Source organism: Callospermophilus lateralis, chromosome 13, assembly GCF_048772815.1.
Source record: "Callospermophilus lateralis isolate mCalLat2 chromosome 13, mCalLat2.hap1, whole genome shotgun sequence".
In the NCBI taxonomy this organism is placed as follows: Eukaryota; Metazoa; Chordata; class Mammalia; order Rodentia; family Sciuridae; genus Callospermophilus; species Callospermophilus lateralis.
The window spans coordinates 59,174,815-59,193,037 of NC_135317.1; the positions used below are offsets into that span (position 1 = coordinate 59,174,815).

General features: G+C 34.3%; 1 protein-coding gene across 4 annotated transcripts in view; it reads left to right on the plus strand.

Moving 5' to 3' along the window:
* Nucleotides 1-18,223, plus strand: part of Enah (ENAH actin regulator) — a 141,989-nt gene that overhangs the window by 95,711 nt on the left and 28,055 nt on the right. For all 4 annotated transcript variants that reach the window (XM_076832464.1, XM_076832466.1, XM_076832467.1 and 1 more), the window contains exon 4: nucleotides 10,698-10,782. In XM_076832464.1, the coding sequence (XP_076688579.1) occupies nucleotides 10,698-10,782 (85 nt within the window). The remainder of the gene's footprint in view (nucleotides 1-10,697; nucleotides 10,783-18,223) is intronic.

Consider the following 18,223-nt stretch of genomic DNA (forward strand, 5'->3'; position numbering starts at 1 on the left):
AAATAATTTAAGCAGTATGGAAAAGCATGAAGAACATAAGAACACCTAAAATCCTATCACTCAGAGATAATCATCAATTTAAGTATTTTTCATATGAAAAATGGATTTTTCAACTTTGTATTATAAACAGTTCTGAGACAACATATTCATGGCATGATGCTCTTTTCTTTTTCTCCCTCTAACAGCTTTACTGAGATTTACTTGGTTTACCCACTTAAAAGTATTCAGTTTAATGGTTTTATTATAATCACACGGTTGTGTGACCATTGCCACAATTTCAGAGCATTTTCTTTATGCCAAAAATAAACACTTAAACCCCTTTCTTTACCCCAGCCCTCATTCATCCATCCCTTTTAGCATCTGTTAACCACTAATCTACTTTCTGTCTCTAAAGATTTGCATATTATGGACATTTTGTGAAAATGGAATCTAGCAGCAAGTGGTCTTCTGTGACTGACTGCTTCCAATTAGCTGTGTGGTGGTGGTACATGCCTGTGATTCTAGTGTCTCAGGAGCCTGAGGCAGAAGATCAAAAGTTTTTGAGCCAACCTGGACAACTTAGTGAGATCCTGTCTCAAAATTTTACAAAAAGGGGGTTGAGTAGTGGTGTAGCTCAGTGGTAAAGCACCTCTGAGTTCATTCTCCAACACTTCCAAAGCGCGCGCGCACATAGACATACACTCATACATATTCAGGTATTTAGGCATGCTTTCCAAGATCTGATAATGGACTCTAGTTTTAACATTTTAACAGTGGGAAGTTATGAATATGGTATTTAGTGAAAGTAATGACTGAATTTTAATATTTATTTTTAAATAAAGAGATTAAAAGCAAGAAGTCTGTTTAGTTTTTTTTAAAAGACAGTGTCTTAAGAACTTTATAAATGTGAAAAGGAGAACTGTGTAGCAGTTTTCTATGCCAAAACTGAATATAAATAGAGATGATTGCTTAGCCAAATTGTGAAATCTTAGGTTTTTTCCTCCTAGTCCCCAAGCTCAGTTTTGTTGACCAGAATTGCCCTACCTCCTCTGCCGCCTTTTTTTTTTTTTCCCATCTAAGAGCATTAGTTAAGAGAATTAGAAACTTCAGATTTTTGTGGTTCTCTTAATTCTTTTTTTCCCCCTCATATAGAAATAGCAAAAAGCAGACATGGTCTTTGAAAGTCTTTGTTTTATACTTGTACAATGCAAATGCTTTTCATAGTTAAATGTGTTTTATTTCTTTATAAGTGGATATAAGAGTGAAATTGTGTTTTTCCTGAAAATAATCTGAGGCATCCTCATCATTGAATATACTCCTCCCACCACCACAGAATTGGGTGCTTTTATTATTTCCCCCAAAAAACTTTAATTTTGTAGGCTAACACAGATTTTTCTCTCTTCATCCACACTCATCAATAATAAAAGAAAGCAAAATGAACTATCATTTCTTTCTTGCCCAAATATAAGTTTGGACTAATTATCCTAATTTTAATATTAAACTAAAACTTTTATCCTATCTCTAGACATATTCTTTATGTTTTTTAGAAAATTTGGTATTATCCAATTTTATGTTAATATTATTTCCTTTCAGACCTTTGAAGTGGCTGATAGGGAAAAAAAGTTGTGAAGTCAGAACTAAGAACTTCTAGTAAGTGAGGCAAAATAGTTGTCTGAGGGTTAATAGTAACTCTGATTGAGTGTTGACTGCCAGAAAGTTCCAGTTGATCCAGAAAAGAAGCATGCCAGTTGCCCAAGAGAAAAATCAGAGACAGAAGGGATGTGCATGTATGAAAACTGCCCTGTGGAGGGAGGAGGATATAGCACATTGAGGAGGGGACAGTGAACTAAAGCATAGAGAGCAGTGCAAAGGAGATGAGATAGGCAGAATCACATCCTGCACAGAAAGGGTTTACATTACAAGCAGTGGAAATGATTAAAAACCTTTTGCTGAGGAGGATGATGGGATCTGGTTTAGTTATTAAAGTGTTACTGGCTGCTGTGGGAAAGGAGACGGATACTAAGATTCGAATAGATCTCTTAACTAGATGATGCTATTGACATTGTCTAGGCTGGCAGTCTTCATAATTTCTGAAGTATGTACCTAATATGTGTTATTGTTTGTATATGTGTGTGTGTGTGTATGTATATGTATGTGTTGGTGTTGACATTACGTATATTATAAAAACAGTAGAAGAAAATTTAAAAAATAGAAGTATTACTAGTTCCTTTCCTTCCCCAATACAGTTTAAACTTCGTACCACTGAGTGCTACTAAACATGAAATAAGAATGATAGAATGGAGAAAGTTTGGAAAGAGAAATTAGGAGTTTGCATTGACAGGATTTGGAAGTTGGTTTTAAATGGTAGGAGTAAAATGTAAGGGGCGAGGAGGGTCTTACATTTCTATTTGAGCGCTGGTTAGAGAGTTAACATTCTCTTGTGAGAAGCTAATCGTGTTTGTTAAAGTAGCATTCTACCAGAATGTAGTGTGTTCTTTGAGTATATACTAAACAATGTCTTTAGTAACAAATCAAGGGGGCGTTGTAAGGAGATTTGATGGACAGTTCTTGATCTGTACTTAAGATGAGGAAGCAGAGAACCGAATATAGGAACACAGGTTACTTTTGCTTTTTAGAACTGTTAGGATATGACTGTTTTATAGGCTCCTCCACTTCTAATTTTCTCAAAGTTTCTTTAGCTCGAGGCAAAGTCATCCATTCCACAGCTATAAATAAATGTTTACAAAACAGAGGTAGACTGAGGAGCATAAGACTGTTGATTGCCAGTGCAGCATAATAACCAGCAGTTTATCAGCTGATTAGCCATCATTGTCATATTTGCTTAGAAGGAAATAAAATGCATTTGAAGCCCTAACGTGGGGATGAGTACCAGAAACAAGGGAGGAGTAAAGCCCAAACATATATTCAGTTTGGCATAAGATATTCAGTTTTGCTGAGGAAAAAACAAATAAGAGAAATTCTCTGTAATGCTAGATGCTCCACTTCTTGAAGTAGGGAAAGTTTTTTTTTTTTTCTTAATTAAAAAGTATACATGTTTTGAAGCAAAATTTGAAGTAATAGTTACAAAAATGTCTCAAAATGCAATTTTAAAATGCTTATTGCTTTGAATAAAATTTAGTATTTGTTATTCTCACTTCTCCTAGCACAGTGCCTTAGAATATGGTTCCTGCCTTGTTTATTTTTGTTTTGATGTAGGCAACCACAGAACTGTGGTGTTTGTCTCCCTTCTATTCCAGATAACTTAGAACAGACCTTTGCTTTTACTTCTTTTCAGTCATGAGGGAAATTCCTGGCAGCCTTATGATGGTCAGAAGTGTGAACACCACTAATTTGGGTGCTGATTTCAGGTTCACTTAGCCAGTAGACCAGCTTTCTAGAGATTGCAAATAAAATCCAAACCAGTTCTTCAGCAAACCTTATCTCACTTAATCTGCAGAATAAAGGCTGAGATGGGTAATATCCCCATTGCAGATTGCCTTGGGTATAACTGCTAATAGTAGAAACCTCTGATGTTAAAAGTATGAACTTCCTGGGTCTACTGTAGTAATTATATTCAGTAATAAAATATAGTAATGATGATCAAGTCTAAACAGTCTGTCATTTTTCCAATATTAATGTACTTTCCTAATCTCCTTAGTTATGTTTGTTTTTGTGGCTCACCCTTATTTCTGTCAGCACTAAGCCTCTATAATATGACTAATTTAAAGAGAAATGTCCTTTCTTTAGTAAAATGTAAGGTAAATGGATTATCAGTGCTAGCTTAATACTATGCTGAAATCATATTACTGAATTTACTCAACCTGGACAATGAATCATCTTTCCTATTCTACCCTTTTCCTCTGAGTGAAGAAAGAGTTAATAATGGTATCAATATTAAGCAGGAAGTGTGGTTAGCCTTATGCATATGATGGAATGAATAATTTAGTATCTTCGGGAAATGCAAACTGCAGTAGAATTCAAGCAACCTTATCAGAATGAAGATCAATATTTTACTTGCTAGTACGAAGTAAAAATCAGTGGAAAGAAGATGCTTAAGGATACCAAATGCAAGAATGTTGCTAAATAGTTTAAATTGTGAAAAAGACTGAAAGTTCTTGGTTAGCAATGTTTTGTCATAACGCAGTAATAATGGTATACCTGCATTCTGGCAATTGTCAGATGACTTTTTGCTAAAATGATTAGTAATGGGATGTGGCAGTTTCTTTGCTGTCAGAAACGAGATACTCTCTCAGGTTTTTCTTGTAAGTTTCAAAAAATTGTCCTTATGTGTTTTTTTCCTTTAAATATGAATTAAAGGAACTAAAGAGTAAAACCTGTAAACTAGGCATGTTTATTTAATAAAAGTTTTATGGAAGTAGCTGTTTATAAACATTAGTAAGACAGGGTTTTAAAAAGCAGTTTGTCTAAACTTATCAAAATGTTTCTAGAATGTTTATTTCCTTTGGTATAATGTTATTAGCTTGCTAGACATTATAGATATGTCTGTGGTCTTTCTATATCTTATTATTATAAGTATTGTGCATGTAACTTTAATAATAATAGATTGGGTGCTTGGAAGTATTTAGCAAAATTGACATTTTTTAGTCTTATTTTGTGTGTGCAAATATCTGCTATATGTAATATTTTTAAAGCAAGACTTACTTGGGTTATGTTGTCTATTTCTAAAAACAATGAAGAATTTTTCTTGATTTTAAGACATTACTATTTTCACATGTGCATTCTTTAAATTGGTTTGCTTTTGATTCTACTGAAAATTTTTTAAATTTAGAAGTTGTATTATTTAAAGAAAATAGCTTTAGGAAAGCCTAAAGCCATTTTATGTGATTGCTTTTATGTGATTTTCTTAAGCCAATATATTATTAACCCATTAACGATTTCTTGATTAATAGTGAAGAAAAAAAAACATCTTTCCTGTGCTGACAAGAATTTCTTTAGACTTTATAGAGAATTATGAGTAACATTTTAGATGTCACTAATGTAATAGTAAGAAAGTATATTTTACTTTTGTTTTTTCCATCCCAATGTTGAGTATCACTTTGATTTCAGAAGTTATTTCCCTTTTCATAAATTATCACTTTTTAAAGTTGTTTCTCCTAAAAAGAATTGACTTCATTGACTTAAGCTAAAATTTTAATGAAAATAACCTATTTGATGAAGCTACACATTTTTAGTAAGGTATTTTGTTAAGTATGTATACATATTGAAGAAAGAAGAAACAATAAAATGTGCTTGGTAAACAATGAATAGTTTATTTTTTTTTCCAAAGAGCAAAGCAAACAAAGATATTTTATGTTAGTGAATATACAATTATTTAATTGCATTAGGCTGTTTATAATGCCATTGATCATTTTCCAACTGGTAGAAATGAATTAATATGTTAAATTAATCTTAAGTATTTTCCCTAAATTTTTTTTCCAGATGTAATTCTCCTAAATGGGGGAGAATAGTCCTTATGAAATTAACTCTGATGGCCATAGATGTTGACTTCTTGTAATTCATTAACTTGAAAACAGTATAATCCTAAAATGCATATTGCCCTCTTTGATTGTATAACTCAGGAAATAATTAAGCTGTAAGCACATCATTTGATCTATGATTTATTCTAGGGTCTTCCACAAATAACATTACATATAAATTATTTTTAAGAGTTTATGTTAAAGAGGATACGTTTTTATTAAATTACAGAGCTTCCAGGATGACAATCTAGATAGGACGTATGTATAAATACATTTTGAACATTTCAAAGCACCTTTTAGTTAATGTGAAGTTCTTCAGATGGCCCCGTTGTCCTTTGAAGCTTCTAACACCAAGGTGTCTGTTGCAGCCCAGAGCAAGGTTACTGCTACCCAGGACAGCACTAATTTGCGATGTATTTTCTGTGGTAAGCAACATTATGTTTACATTACTTTTTCAAGCTGTGGTACATACTACTTGCACATTTCCATAACTTTTGTTTCCTTAGGCCATGGTCTGGTTTGTGGTATTTGGGATATTATAGCAAGCTGTTTTTATGTTGTGATATTTGTTGTGGTTCATGTAGGTGATTTGGTCAGCTTTTTAGTTGGTTTGTTAGGATTTAGTTAGAATTAGAATTTTAAAACTATTTTTGTCTACCTCTTCCAACACAAATGAGAGGGGGCTTTTGTTTGTTTACTTTTATTTTTAACTCTTTTGTTTGGGAACAAACTTTTAACTTAGAATTTAAGGAAAATATATTCATTTTAATATGATTTGAGGTATGTAAATGTGCCTTATTCAAAAGGAGCTTTTGCTTAACTTGAATTAATTTTAGGTGTGCATGTTGTAAGAGGCAGATGTAAACTTATTGCTTTAGTAGGTTTATTTCTGATTGAGTCTTTACTCAGCAGTTGAGATCTGTGGCTTAGTGAATTTACTCTCAGTATTTTCTTTCACACTCATATACACATTTGTAGATATGTATTATTTGTATAGACAATGTAGGTATGTCATATAACCGCCCCCAATTAGAGAAAATCAAATATGTGTGGTGTGTGTATATATGTTTTTTCTTACCTTCATAAAAGATAAAAAGAGAGAGGTTCTTGTCTAAATTCTTTTTATCACTGTTTGATTCTGAAACTCTATTTTGAAAACCCAGGTTCCAAAAAGCGTCTTAGTTCTGTGAGTTTATACACACACACAGCACACACATATGCACATATACCCCTTTTGACTCATGTATACCTTGACTAGCCAGATTTTTTTGTGAGAGAGATAAAACTTATAAAGTGATATACTACAACAAATTTGTGTTAACAGTTCAACTCCGTGTATGTACTTTATCCATGTGACTCAGAATTTTTAATGTGGCTCCTCAGTATTACTGATATTGTTTCTTTAAAGAGAATCATTTTAAAATTTATGAACTTAAAAGTTTAGGCAAAGAAGCACGTTATAAATTATAAAAAGAGAATTCTAATGTGCTTCTTAATCATCTAAAATTATTAGTTTAGACTTGCTTCAGGTGACACAGTTAGCATCTGTGAGCCCATTTGTGTGGCTTTTATAAAACCCCTCTTTTTCTTTTTTGAATATTTTTTTAGTTGTAGTTGGACACAATACCTTTGGTTTTTATTTATTTATTTATTTTTATATGGTGCTGAGGACCGAACTCAGGGTCTCACGCATGCTAGGCGAGCACTCCACCACTGAGCCACAACCCCAGCCCTATAAAACCTCTCTTAAAACATTGCAGATTTAAGCATTTAATCAGTAACTTTATTTCTGAAATTTCATCTCTTCTTGAGGCTTCTTCCAGGCCAGCTTTTGAACTAGCCGTGAGTGGTTATTGATATTTGTTTTATTAGGAGTCTCTTCAACTCATTTTTAATAACCTAACTTTCTGCTGTAGAATTTGAGGTCCACATGCAAAATAGCAGTTTATCCAGTTGCAGAGAAAAGATTAATTTGGCCTTAATAAAGGTGATTTTTAAAAATTTTTCTGAAACAGTGGTTAAAAAGCAGATTTTCCTCATTATCATCTTTAACTGTGTAAAACAATATAGTTACCACTTTGCTAAGTTTAAATTTGATTGTATTGTGAGGACCATTCATCTTTTAGTCGGTGATTTAAAATAGTCTGTGGCTAAGTGTGAAACTAGATTTGTGAAAATAAAAATGGGACAGTAAATGAAATAGCTTCAGCCAGAACTCAATATTGTAGGCAAGACTGAAATGCCACTCATGTTTCAGAGAGAGATTCTAATCAGATTTCCATCATTTCTAGGATACTTTATCAGTGATATTATCACATTTTCTTTATTAGAAACAGTAATTTGCAAACTGTGCTGTATATCTTCTTCTAGTCTGGACAAATTAAGATCAGCCAGTGTCTTTGGCTCTGGTTATAAATTATGGAGAGAGTGAACCCCCAAACAGCTGCTGTTGCTGTTCATGATTGACAGTGGAAACAAAGCAGGACCACTTGTTTCTTAACCTTGGTTGTTTCTTCTCTCTTTATTTTTTCTAAAAGAGAGCTGTTAACCACTACATGATGCTTATAAAATACTGTCATTTGCCCACCAAGATGTTTATGACAGTATCTATTTTGTATTTTATGAGGACACAGATACCCGTTTAGGAATATGACCTATGTATAGTAATAGCTATAGTCTAGAAAATATGGTAGCAGCTGACACCCTTGCCTAATCTTAGTTGCTGTTTCATAGTCGAGTTCAATGCCTTTGGTATTATTTGCCAGATTCATAACCCATTAGAATGTAATTCCTATCTGTATTTCATAATTTACCTGAAATTTTTATTTAACATTTACAGTATGTTTATGTTGATTTTAAATGCACATAAATTTCAATGTGCTAGTTTTTGTACCTTGACAATTTTAATGAAGAAACAAACAAAACAGCCAAATTAAAATACAAATGTGAGAAAACAAATGTTCTGAAAGACAAATGCCCCAATGTCACAAAGAACCATATAGCAAAGAATTTTAAGAGTTGTTGTTGGATCACATTTCTCACCAGTTTAAAAAACTTCAAGGAAATTTTTCTTTCCTTCTTAAAACCAAAAAATATCAGTAATAGGACCCACAAAATATTATCCATATTTTGAAAACCTCCTTTCTAAATGGTTGTACCTAGTATGCTTTTAAAAAGCCTTTAAAAATATTCAAAACAGGTTCTATAAGTCGATGATTTTTTTTTCATTCAGTTTTATGAGTTAATGTCAGATGTGTTAATTTTAATAAAATCAATAGGATTGAGTTGAAATTTGACATTTCTTATATCTGAGTTAAAATTTAAACATTGAATTAGTGAACTTAATCCATTAATATTACTGTTGAGATAGGATACCTGTTTTAGATGTGAGCAAAACTATTAGAATTGCCAAACAAGTCTAACCTGCTGATATTCAGCTATTGTATTATTTATATAGCTTGAGATTTTCATTTAAATACTCAAACATTATTTTTAAAAAGTTAGTTAAACCATAATTGTCTTAAGTTGGCTGTGCCACATGCTTGCCTTTAGTAGTTTGGGGCAAATATAACTTTGGATGTGGAAAGTACATCCCTCCATGCTTTCTCAAATTTACCCTCTCACCTTGTATGTCCCCATCCTTTTGCCAGAAATCTTTTCCCTGTAACCTGTGAAATATAAAACATGAAAACATGGCCTAATATGACAGTCTTTTTAAAATATATATCATGTTAATTTGCAAAGGAACACACTCTAGTCTGTTTACTAGACAATAATTATTTATTTTTTATTTATGCAGAGATGCAAGTGTATTTAATTTTGATTTCTAAAACCTTTTTTTGTTGTTATTGATTTTGTGGAATTAATATATTTCTGTATTTCCTTTATTTGGATCTCAAAATAGCAGATTCTTAGGAAATCTAATTAAAATATCCTGGCAGTTGTCATTTAAGTTGTAAGAGGGCAAATTAAATGATCAGTCTAAAAATATTTGTAAAGAGATGAGGGAAAAAAAGTTGGTAGGTAAGTTCAAAACAAATTAATTCTTTTTTCTGTACCTAGGTTATACTATAACTGTATTACATCCTGATGGATCTTTACCTCTAGTTTCAAGGTCTACTCCACTAATATAAAATAGTTGTGTTATGCTCTTAGCTCATAAATTATAGTAATTTGCTTTTATTTACTAGTAAAAGCTTTTTTAAAAATATACTAATGATTTACAAAAGTCTTTCAGAATCTGTGGTAGGGGCATTTGGTGGCACACTAGAATTCAGAAATATATATATATAATTTATCATATATTACTCTCCAAGAGTAGAAGATAATTCTTTGTTGTGTTGTTTACTGAGATGGATTTCAAGATTGTTCTAGTTTAATGTTAGGCATCGTGTATTATATTAAGTCCAGCATTTGTCTTATTTAATTTTTATATCCAGTGACATGAAGATGTCCGATAATTTAGAGACATTCTATCTAAGATGCTAAGATGGGATCTGCATTGTACATAATATATGGAAATGGATGGTCATTATTTTCACATGACAGAACCATGTTGGTGTAAATGCAGGTTTCATTTTTTTTTCCTTCTTACCCCAAATGAAAAGTTAAGATTACCTGTGTTGCATTAAGAAATTCAGATAAATAGTTTAATTTATTATGTGGAAGTTTAGCAAATGTTTGTTTTTACCAGTAATGGAAATGCCAGGCCGTTAAAGAAAAATGGCAGCTTAAATTGGGCAAATTTGATAAATGCATTAGCATACTGCAGTCTAGTAATAAGGTTCTCATGCTCTCTCTCTCCTGTTTTTCATTTCCAGTGTTCTATTTAGGTGAGTTTTTTAATTCTGATTTTTCATTTAAGTTCTCCTTCTCCACTTCATAAATAATTACCCCAAAGAGAATGTCTCATTGTCTTAGAAAATGTCAAGCTTAGGTGCCTCTTCAGATGCTCATTGAACACTTGTTTTACTCAAGCTCTTCATATGTAAATGTTTATTTTTCCCTTATTGTTGATGTTTTTCATTTGTTTCAAGTAAGCCTTCTGGAGATGATGACAGTATTATGTTGCAGTCTTTCATTTGCTGTGTGTTATGTAAAGCTTATATTTTATTTTGCTAGACAAAAAGAAGATACATTTGTAAATATGTGATGGTTTTATGTTACTCTCATGATTTTATCTCCTCTGTCCAGCTAGATGTAAAGATAATGTTCATCTGTAATATTTTCCTCCCTTTCTAGGGCCAACATTGCCTAGACAAAATTCACAACTACCTGCTCAAGTTCAAAATGGTCCATCCCAAGAAGAATTGGAAATTCAGAGAAGGTAAATTCACAAGTTAATTGTTTGTATTTTTACCTTTCTGTTGCAGAAAACCACACTGTGAAAATCCGATTATTATTTTTTTTAATTTTTTTTTATTGTTAATGGACCTTTATTTTATTTTTTACTTATATGTAGTGCTGAGAATCAAACCCAGTGCCCCACACATGCTAGGCAAGCACTCTGCCACTGAGCTACAACCCCAGCCTCTGAACATCCAATTATTGGAAAGCAGATTTATATCTTTCCAAATCACAACTTTGATTATTAATGTTAGTAAATTTGGGAATCATCATTAAAAGTGGTCAGATATTTATCATGCTGAACACAAAAGATGTTTTAAGACTTCTTAACTACTTTTTTGTGGAAACCATACCCATGGTATGTTTAAAATATTTTTAATACATTTAACAGTCTAAAAAATGTCTTTACCCTTCAGTAAGTATGGTTATAAAGTAATCTGTGACCAGGGGCTGAAGTTGTGGCTCAGAGGTAGAGCGCTCGCCTACCATGAGTGAGGCACTGCGTTCGATCCTCAGCACCACATAAAAATAAAATAAAAATTACATAGTTATAGGTGTCCACCTATAACTAAAAAATAAATGTTAAAAAAAAAAAAGTAATCTGTGACCAGCGTGGTTTTTACATGGCCACCTTCACTGGAAAGTTGAAATAGTGTTGACTGGTTCTAAAAAGCATTGCTGTTGAGATATTATAAGGTTTTAGTAGGCAAATACAAAATCATTCTGTTTTTAACTAAATGCTAGTTGAACAAGGTTGGTTACATTGTCTTCATCATTTCAGTGCAGTCTAAAAATACATTTGAAATTATAGTACCTCATTTAGGTAAATTTTTCTGAATTTGCTGCGAGTCTGATTATAAAGCTACTTTGTAAGAAAATTGTTTTATAAAATTCAGGTAACTAAAACTGAGCTAGACAAAGTAAGGTCCCATTTTTAAACAAAATGAAAAATTTTAAGAGATTCTTATTTTTTTTTTTTTTTTTTTTATTAAAAGCATGGCACTGAGCTCCACTCATCTCTAGTGAGGGGACCTTCTCTCTTGGCTTTGTCACAGAATGTTGGGAGCATATATGTGAGGACTAGATCATAGGGCTAGATAGCAAGCCAGAAAGAGACTGGAATTCCCTGATCCCTTCTGAGAGCATGCCTCCAATTGACCTAAGGACCTCCAATTAGGCCCGCCTTCTTAAAGGTCTACATCATCTCCCTGGATGCCATGCCTCCAACACATGAACCTTTAGGGGGCACATTTAAACAGTAACCAAACCATAGCAGTTGGGTACTATAGTTTCCTTTTAATACTGACTTCTCTGCTGTTGACTTCCAAATCCATAGCGCTAGCTGTGATCATTTGCCCGAAATCCAGACTCATAATTTTAAACAGAGTAGTGCCATGGACTCTTCAGAAAATTTATCGAAAGCAATAGACCACTACCCTCCCCATCTAGCCCTTTATCTTTCAGGTAGCTATATAATTATATACAAAAACATGTGTGCCATATCAGAGTCACATATCCCCTGAATTCTGACAGTGGATCCTCAGTGACAATTCCTATTATAGAACTCATCCATTTGGATTGCCTACTGACACCTCAGTTTAAACTCTTATGATTTCATCTTTAATGTAAATTTTTTCTTCTCAATAATTTCAGCTTAGAAACACTAAAATTATCATTGCTTACTGTACCTATTTAACCATACCCTAAAAGCCTTATGATGGATTTATTCTTCTGACATTCTTCTTACTCATGTCTCTAATATTTATTCTCTTAAGTATTGCTATAATTTTCAATTTGATTTTTGTCTTTAACCTTTCAGTTCTTTCTGCTTACTACTGTCATGTTAATTTTTCTTAAACTCTTGCACACAGCATAGATAATCTCAAACAGTTTAGAACGGCATAAAATAGGGTAAAGAAGGTACTGTACAAATGTACTCTATTTATGTTTTGCTTTTTGAATGATCACATATATTGATAGTAGCAATTAACTATTCACTCTGAAAAATGAGGGATTCTTCTCTTCGAAATTAATGGCAATTATTATTTTTCATTCTTTTATTTTTCCCCCCAGATAGAACCAGTGGGTGGGGATATAACTCTGTGGTAGAGCACTTGCCTAGCACGTGGGAAGCTTTGGGTTTAATCCTCAGTATCTTCAAATAACTAAATTTAAAAAAATGAATTACTCAAGTAGAAATCTGTGTTTTAACTTTAGAAGATATCTCTTAATTACTCTAAGAGGAGCACAGTCATTCCACATGTTTTTTTAATCCTTCTTACCTCATTTCATCATCTGATTTTATAGCCATCATCATTTTAAAATTATTTTCAAGATTTATGCAATTATAGTGTTTTTGTAACTGACAGTAAATCTTTGTCCTTATTCATGCAAAGGATCATTTTTTTTTCCTTTCCTGGAATCCTCCTAAATTTTCCTATTAGCCATTGTAGTCTGAGTTTTCACAAAGATGTGGCTAGACCATAATTCCATTATAGCTCAATACTTGGTGGACTTTTTCCATTTGCAGACTCATATACAACTCAAGAATTTTTAAAAATCTGTTGCTTTTATTATTTCTTTCCCTCCCTCTCTCTCTGCCGGCGGGGCTTCCCTCTTCCTTGGTTGTTTATTTTGTTCTACTGGTCAAATTCTGGACCTTTCCGGTTATCTTCTTATGATACTTATCATTTCTCATTTCCTACCTATTTTTTTTTTTGTATTCTTGGCAGTTTTCTGAACTTTGTATTCTAAGCCAGCAATATTCAGTACAGCAATATATATTTTTTTTCACTAGAAGCCATACTAATAAAAATAAAAGATACCATGTCAATGTGAAATAATTATAAAATCATTCAGCTACTTCACATTGTTTTTTTATGCTAATTCATCAAAATTCAGTATTTTACATTTAAAGTGTTTAGACAAAATACATTGTGAGTGAGTGTTCAGTAGCTACATGTGGTTCATGGGGGACATTGAACAACACAAGAGAATTAGGATTAATGATAGCAGTACTTGGCATGGGGTTTCCTATTGCATTAAGGAGTCCAGTCTCTACTTGGTAACATTCTTCTGTGACTGAGAGGTCCCTGAAAATTGGTAGAGCAAGTAGACTTGACAAGCTGTCCTTGAGGATGTCAAGGAGAGCAACCAGGCCTCAGGATCCCACAAATGCTGAGCTACCTTTAGTTCCCCCAGAAGCCTAACTTCTCTGAAGCAGCTTGTTCCATTCCTTTAGAGGACAGTCTTCTATGGTAATGCCGTTCCATTCCCTGAGCTAGGGTTGGGGGGTGAGGGTAGCCAGTACGATTATTCTGAGTACTTAGGGTATATGGGGGATGAGGTGGGCAGAAAACCTGGACACAATCAGACAATAAACATGACATAAAATAGTAAATGATAAGTGCTATGGGGGAAAAATAGAGCAGAGAGGGGATTGATTATATACATATAGGGGCAAGGGGAAATGCTGGTGGTAATATTTTAAAGATTGGCTAGAATAGATCTTATAAAAGAAAGGAATTAGCCAAGCAGATACTGTGTAAGTGGATTGTATTGATGGGAGGATAATAAGAGGGAATAGTTAGTACAGTGGCCTGAGGGCAAGATTGTGCTTGTGTGTACAAGAAAGAACAAGAAGGCTACACTGCCTGGAACAGAGAGACCACAAATGGAAGAGGGGAGCTGTAGGAGATAAAGATGGGACGGTGGGGGAAGATGTAGATCATGCAGGTTGTTAAAGAATTTAGCTTTCATTCTAAAATAAATGAAGAATGACTGGACAGTTTTGAGCATGGGAATGATCTGACAACATCTTAACAGAATCTGATAGCTGAAGGTAGGTGCAGGGTTGTTTCAGTAGCTCAGTAAGAAAGCTAGTTAAGAGGCTGTTGAAATCTGCTAGGCAAGGAATAATGATATCTTCCATCAGGTAACAGAGGTATGAAAAGCCATACTTTTATCTGACCTGGTAGATTGTATTGATGGGTGGGTAATAAGAGAAGGAAAGGGGCTGACATTGTTAGGCTAAAGTAGTTGGCAAGGTGGAGTTGGCATTAGCTGACATGGGAAAGGCTATGAGTAGAGCAGGTTTTGCTGGAGGATGTCAGGGATGAATGTGGAGGATGTTAGGTTGAGATGTTTATTGGGCAAGTAGAGATGCTGAAGAGATGCACTAGTCTGTAGGAGACTAGGAAGGAAGTCTGGACATCACAACTTATTCTTACTTCTTCTGTCTTCCAGAAATTTTATGATAAATTTACCGTACTAATGACAGTCCTTCTCAGTTTTCTTATTTTGTAATGGTTATATTTATATACATTTTTATGATTCTAGAATTTTGGTTTAATTTTTAGAGGAAATGGTAAGATTGACTACTTATTCTGCCAGCCTTAATAAGTGTCTGAATACTGTCTTGTTGCCTCCCTGCTCAGCATTCCTTACTGCCTCCTATGCTCATATCCAGGGTAATTTTTGGCCTGATCTTTAGGATCCTGCTCTGTGTATCTCTTTCATTTCTCATGATACTCTCTCTATACACCATACTCAATTTTCCCTGTGTACTTTGTGTGTGGCATTTGCCTCTTGTGCCTTGCCCTACTCATCCATTCTATGTTGTCCTTTTCTGTACTCTTCTCAATCCATACGCTGATATCATTTTTTTAAATTCCCATAACACACAGTTTTATATTTTCTTCTGAATAATGTAAAAAAAAATTGGTGATAGTTAACTTAGTAAGTAGATCAGCAAACCTTTAAATTTTTTTTTTAAAGAGAGAGAGAGATTGAGATAGGAGAGAGAGAATTTTTAATATTTTTTTTTTTTTAGTTTTCGGTGGACACAACATCTTTGTTTGTATGTGGTGCTGAGGATCGAACCCGGGCTGCACGCATGCCAGGCGAGCGCGCTACCGCTTGAGCCAAATCCCCAGCCCCAAACCTTTAAAATTAAGCCAGGCCAAAGAGGAGAAGGAGTAAGGTGCTGTGGAGCCTATTGATAGCAAGCCACTTGGTAGTGGTAAAGCAGGTTAATTAGCTAAAAATCTTTGTAGGAGCATGTAGATAGATACCCAGATTTCCTCCACCGCACATAAACAGGAGATTGCAGACTTATTCTGACATAGGTTGAACTAAGAACACTCTTATTCAGTGCTGTTCATTTGGAAACATAATGCAAACCATATGTGGTTTAAAATTTTCCAGGATCACATTTTTAAAAATGCAAAAGAAACAAGTAAAATCAATTCCACTAATAAAATTAACTCAGTACATCAAACATTATTATTTTAATAGGTTATTGATACAAAAATTTTAGAGATTTTACATTATCTTTTTTTGTACTAGATCTTCAAAAATGGGTGCAGATTTTTATACTTTATAAAAGCACACCTTAATTCAAACTTGCATATAGCAAGTGCTTGATCAAGATGTGGCTAGTAACTATCTATTAGAAAGCACACAGACTACACCAGGGGTTAGCAGACTACAGCTTCCTGATGAATTGGCCTTGTAGCCTATTTTTACATAGCTGAGCGTTAAACATGGCTTTTTCATTTTATTTTTAAGTAATGACCGTGGGCTGTAAAGAACCAATAAAATTTTTTAAAAAAAGAATGGATTAGTGATACAGCTCAATGATAAAGCACTTGCAATAAATGGGTATTTTCCCGTGTGCTTCTGTTTAGGGCTACTTCAACTAGGAACAAAACACAGTGCGCTTACGGAGAACTAATTGAGTGTGTGAAATTTCAATGGGTTTGATTCCAGCACTGAAAGGAGAAAAAAATCTACAGAGATACTAATCTGGCCCTTTACAGAAAAAGTTTGCCAAGCCCTGATCTAGACTGAGGTATACCGGGCACTGCTCTGAAGGTGTGGGATGGAGATACCAGCTGAAAAGAGAGAGCTTAAGTGAAAGTTGGCCAAGTTGTTCTTTTTACCTTGCTCGGTTCCTAGACACAGGCACCCAGACCTTAGAGCCCAGGCAAGAACCTAAGATTCTTTTTTGGGCAAACTGCCTTTGGCCAAGAGAAGAAAACAGAGATGTTGACACTCAAGTGAATAATTTATTTAAGGGCTTCTGATGAGCTTTAGTGCTAATTCTGAACATGAATGGACAGCCTAGGGTCATTAAACCCTTGAGGACAACTTGTATAACATGAAGATGGACTGAAAATAAACAGAAAGAATTGGCATTGGATGAAACAGATGGAGGAAGTAGATGAAATTTAAATTGTATTATAATAGCTTCACAAGAATCGGAATAAAGAGTAGTATACCTGGGGGCTGGGGATATAGCTCAGTTGGTATAGTGCTTGACTCAAATGGACAAGGCCCTGGGTTCAGTCCCTAGCACCACCACCACCAAAAAAAAGTACACTTGGCACTTTTTTAAAGTATAAAGTTTTTGACATTTTTTTAAAAGAGGCATTAATTTAAAAAAAAATGAAAATCTGAGAAATAAAGTGTATGAGAAAGAAAAGTAAGAGCATCAGAGTCAGTGGTCCAAATAATGAGTTCTGAGGAGGGAGAGGAAGAACACAAATGTGAGGAGGTTGATCTCCAAATAAATAACTTAAGAAAATTTACCAGAACTCAATGATTTGATTATCTAGATCAGGAGTCTATGGACTTTTTCTGTGAAGATCCAGATAGATTAGGCTTTGTGGAACCATAAATTCTCTATAGCATTTGCTCAACTCTTATAGCTTGCTAAAGATAATATGTAAATAAGTAGGTATTGATAAATTGAAAAGGCTCTCCAAGTGCCCAGCCCAGCAGGTCTGGAGAAACATAAAATGACCCATCACTGGGGTATACCACTGTAGAGAATTCGAATACTACAATAAATAGATTTCAAGTCAGGTGTGGTGTGCACGCCTATAATCCCAGCGGCTTTAGGAGGCAGGAGGATCCCAAAATCAAAGCCAGCTTCAGCAAAGATGAGGCATGGGGCACTAAGTAACTTAGTGAGACCCTGTCTCTAAATAAAATACAAAATAGGGCTGGGGATGTGGCTCAGTGGTAGAGTGCCCCTGAGTTCAATCCCTGGTTGAACTCAAGGGGTTCCCCCCACCCCCACCGGCCCCCCCACAAAAAAAAAAGATTTCAAAAACTTGGGGAAGGAGATGAGAGAGCTTTCAGAATCCCAACAGAAACTCTGTTCTAAAACCCTATCTTCTGTGTTGTTTCCTAGGAAGCTATTGAAAGTTGTGTTCTGTTAAAATGAGATTGTAAACGAAGAGTGATGAAACCCTTGTAGGAGCCAAGAAATAGGGCTAGGGATGTAGCTCTATGTTACAGCACTTGTGGAGCATGTTCGAGGCCCTGGGTTCAATCCTCAGCAACATTCCCGCTTCCCTCCTCCCACCCCCCCGCCCCCCAAAAAAAGATAGGGGATTCCTTTTAGGAAAGAGAGA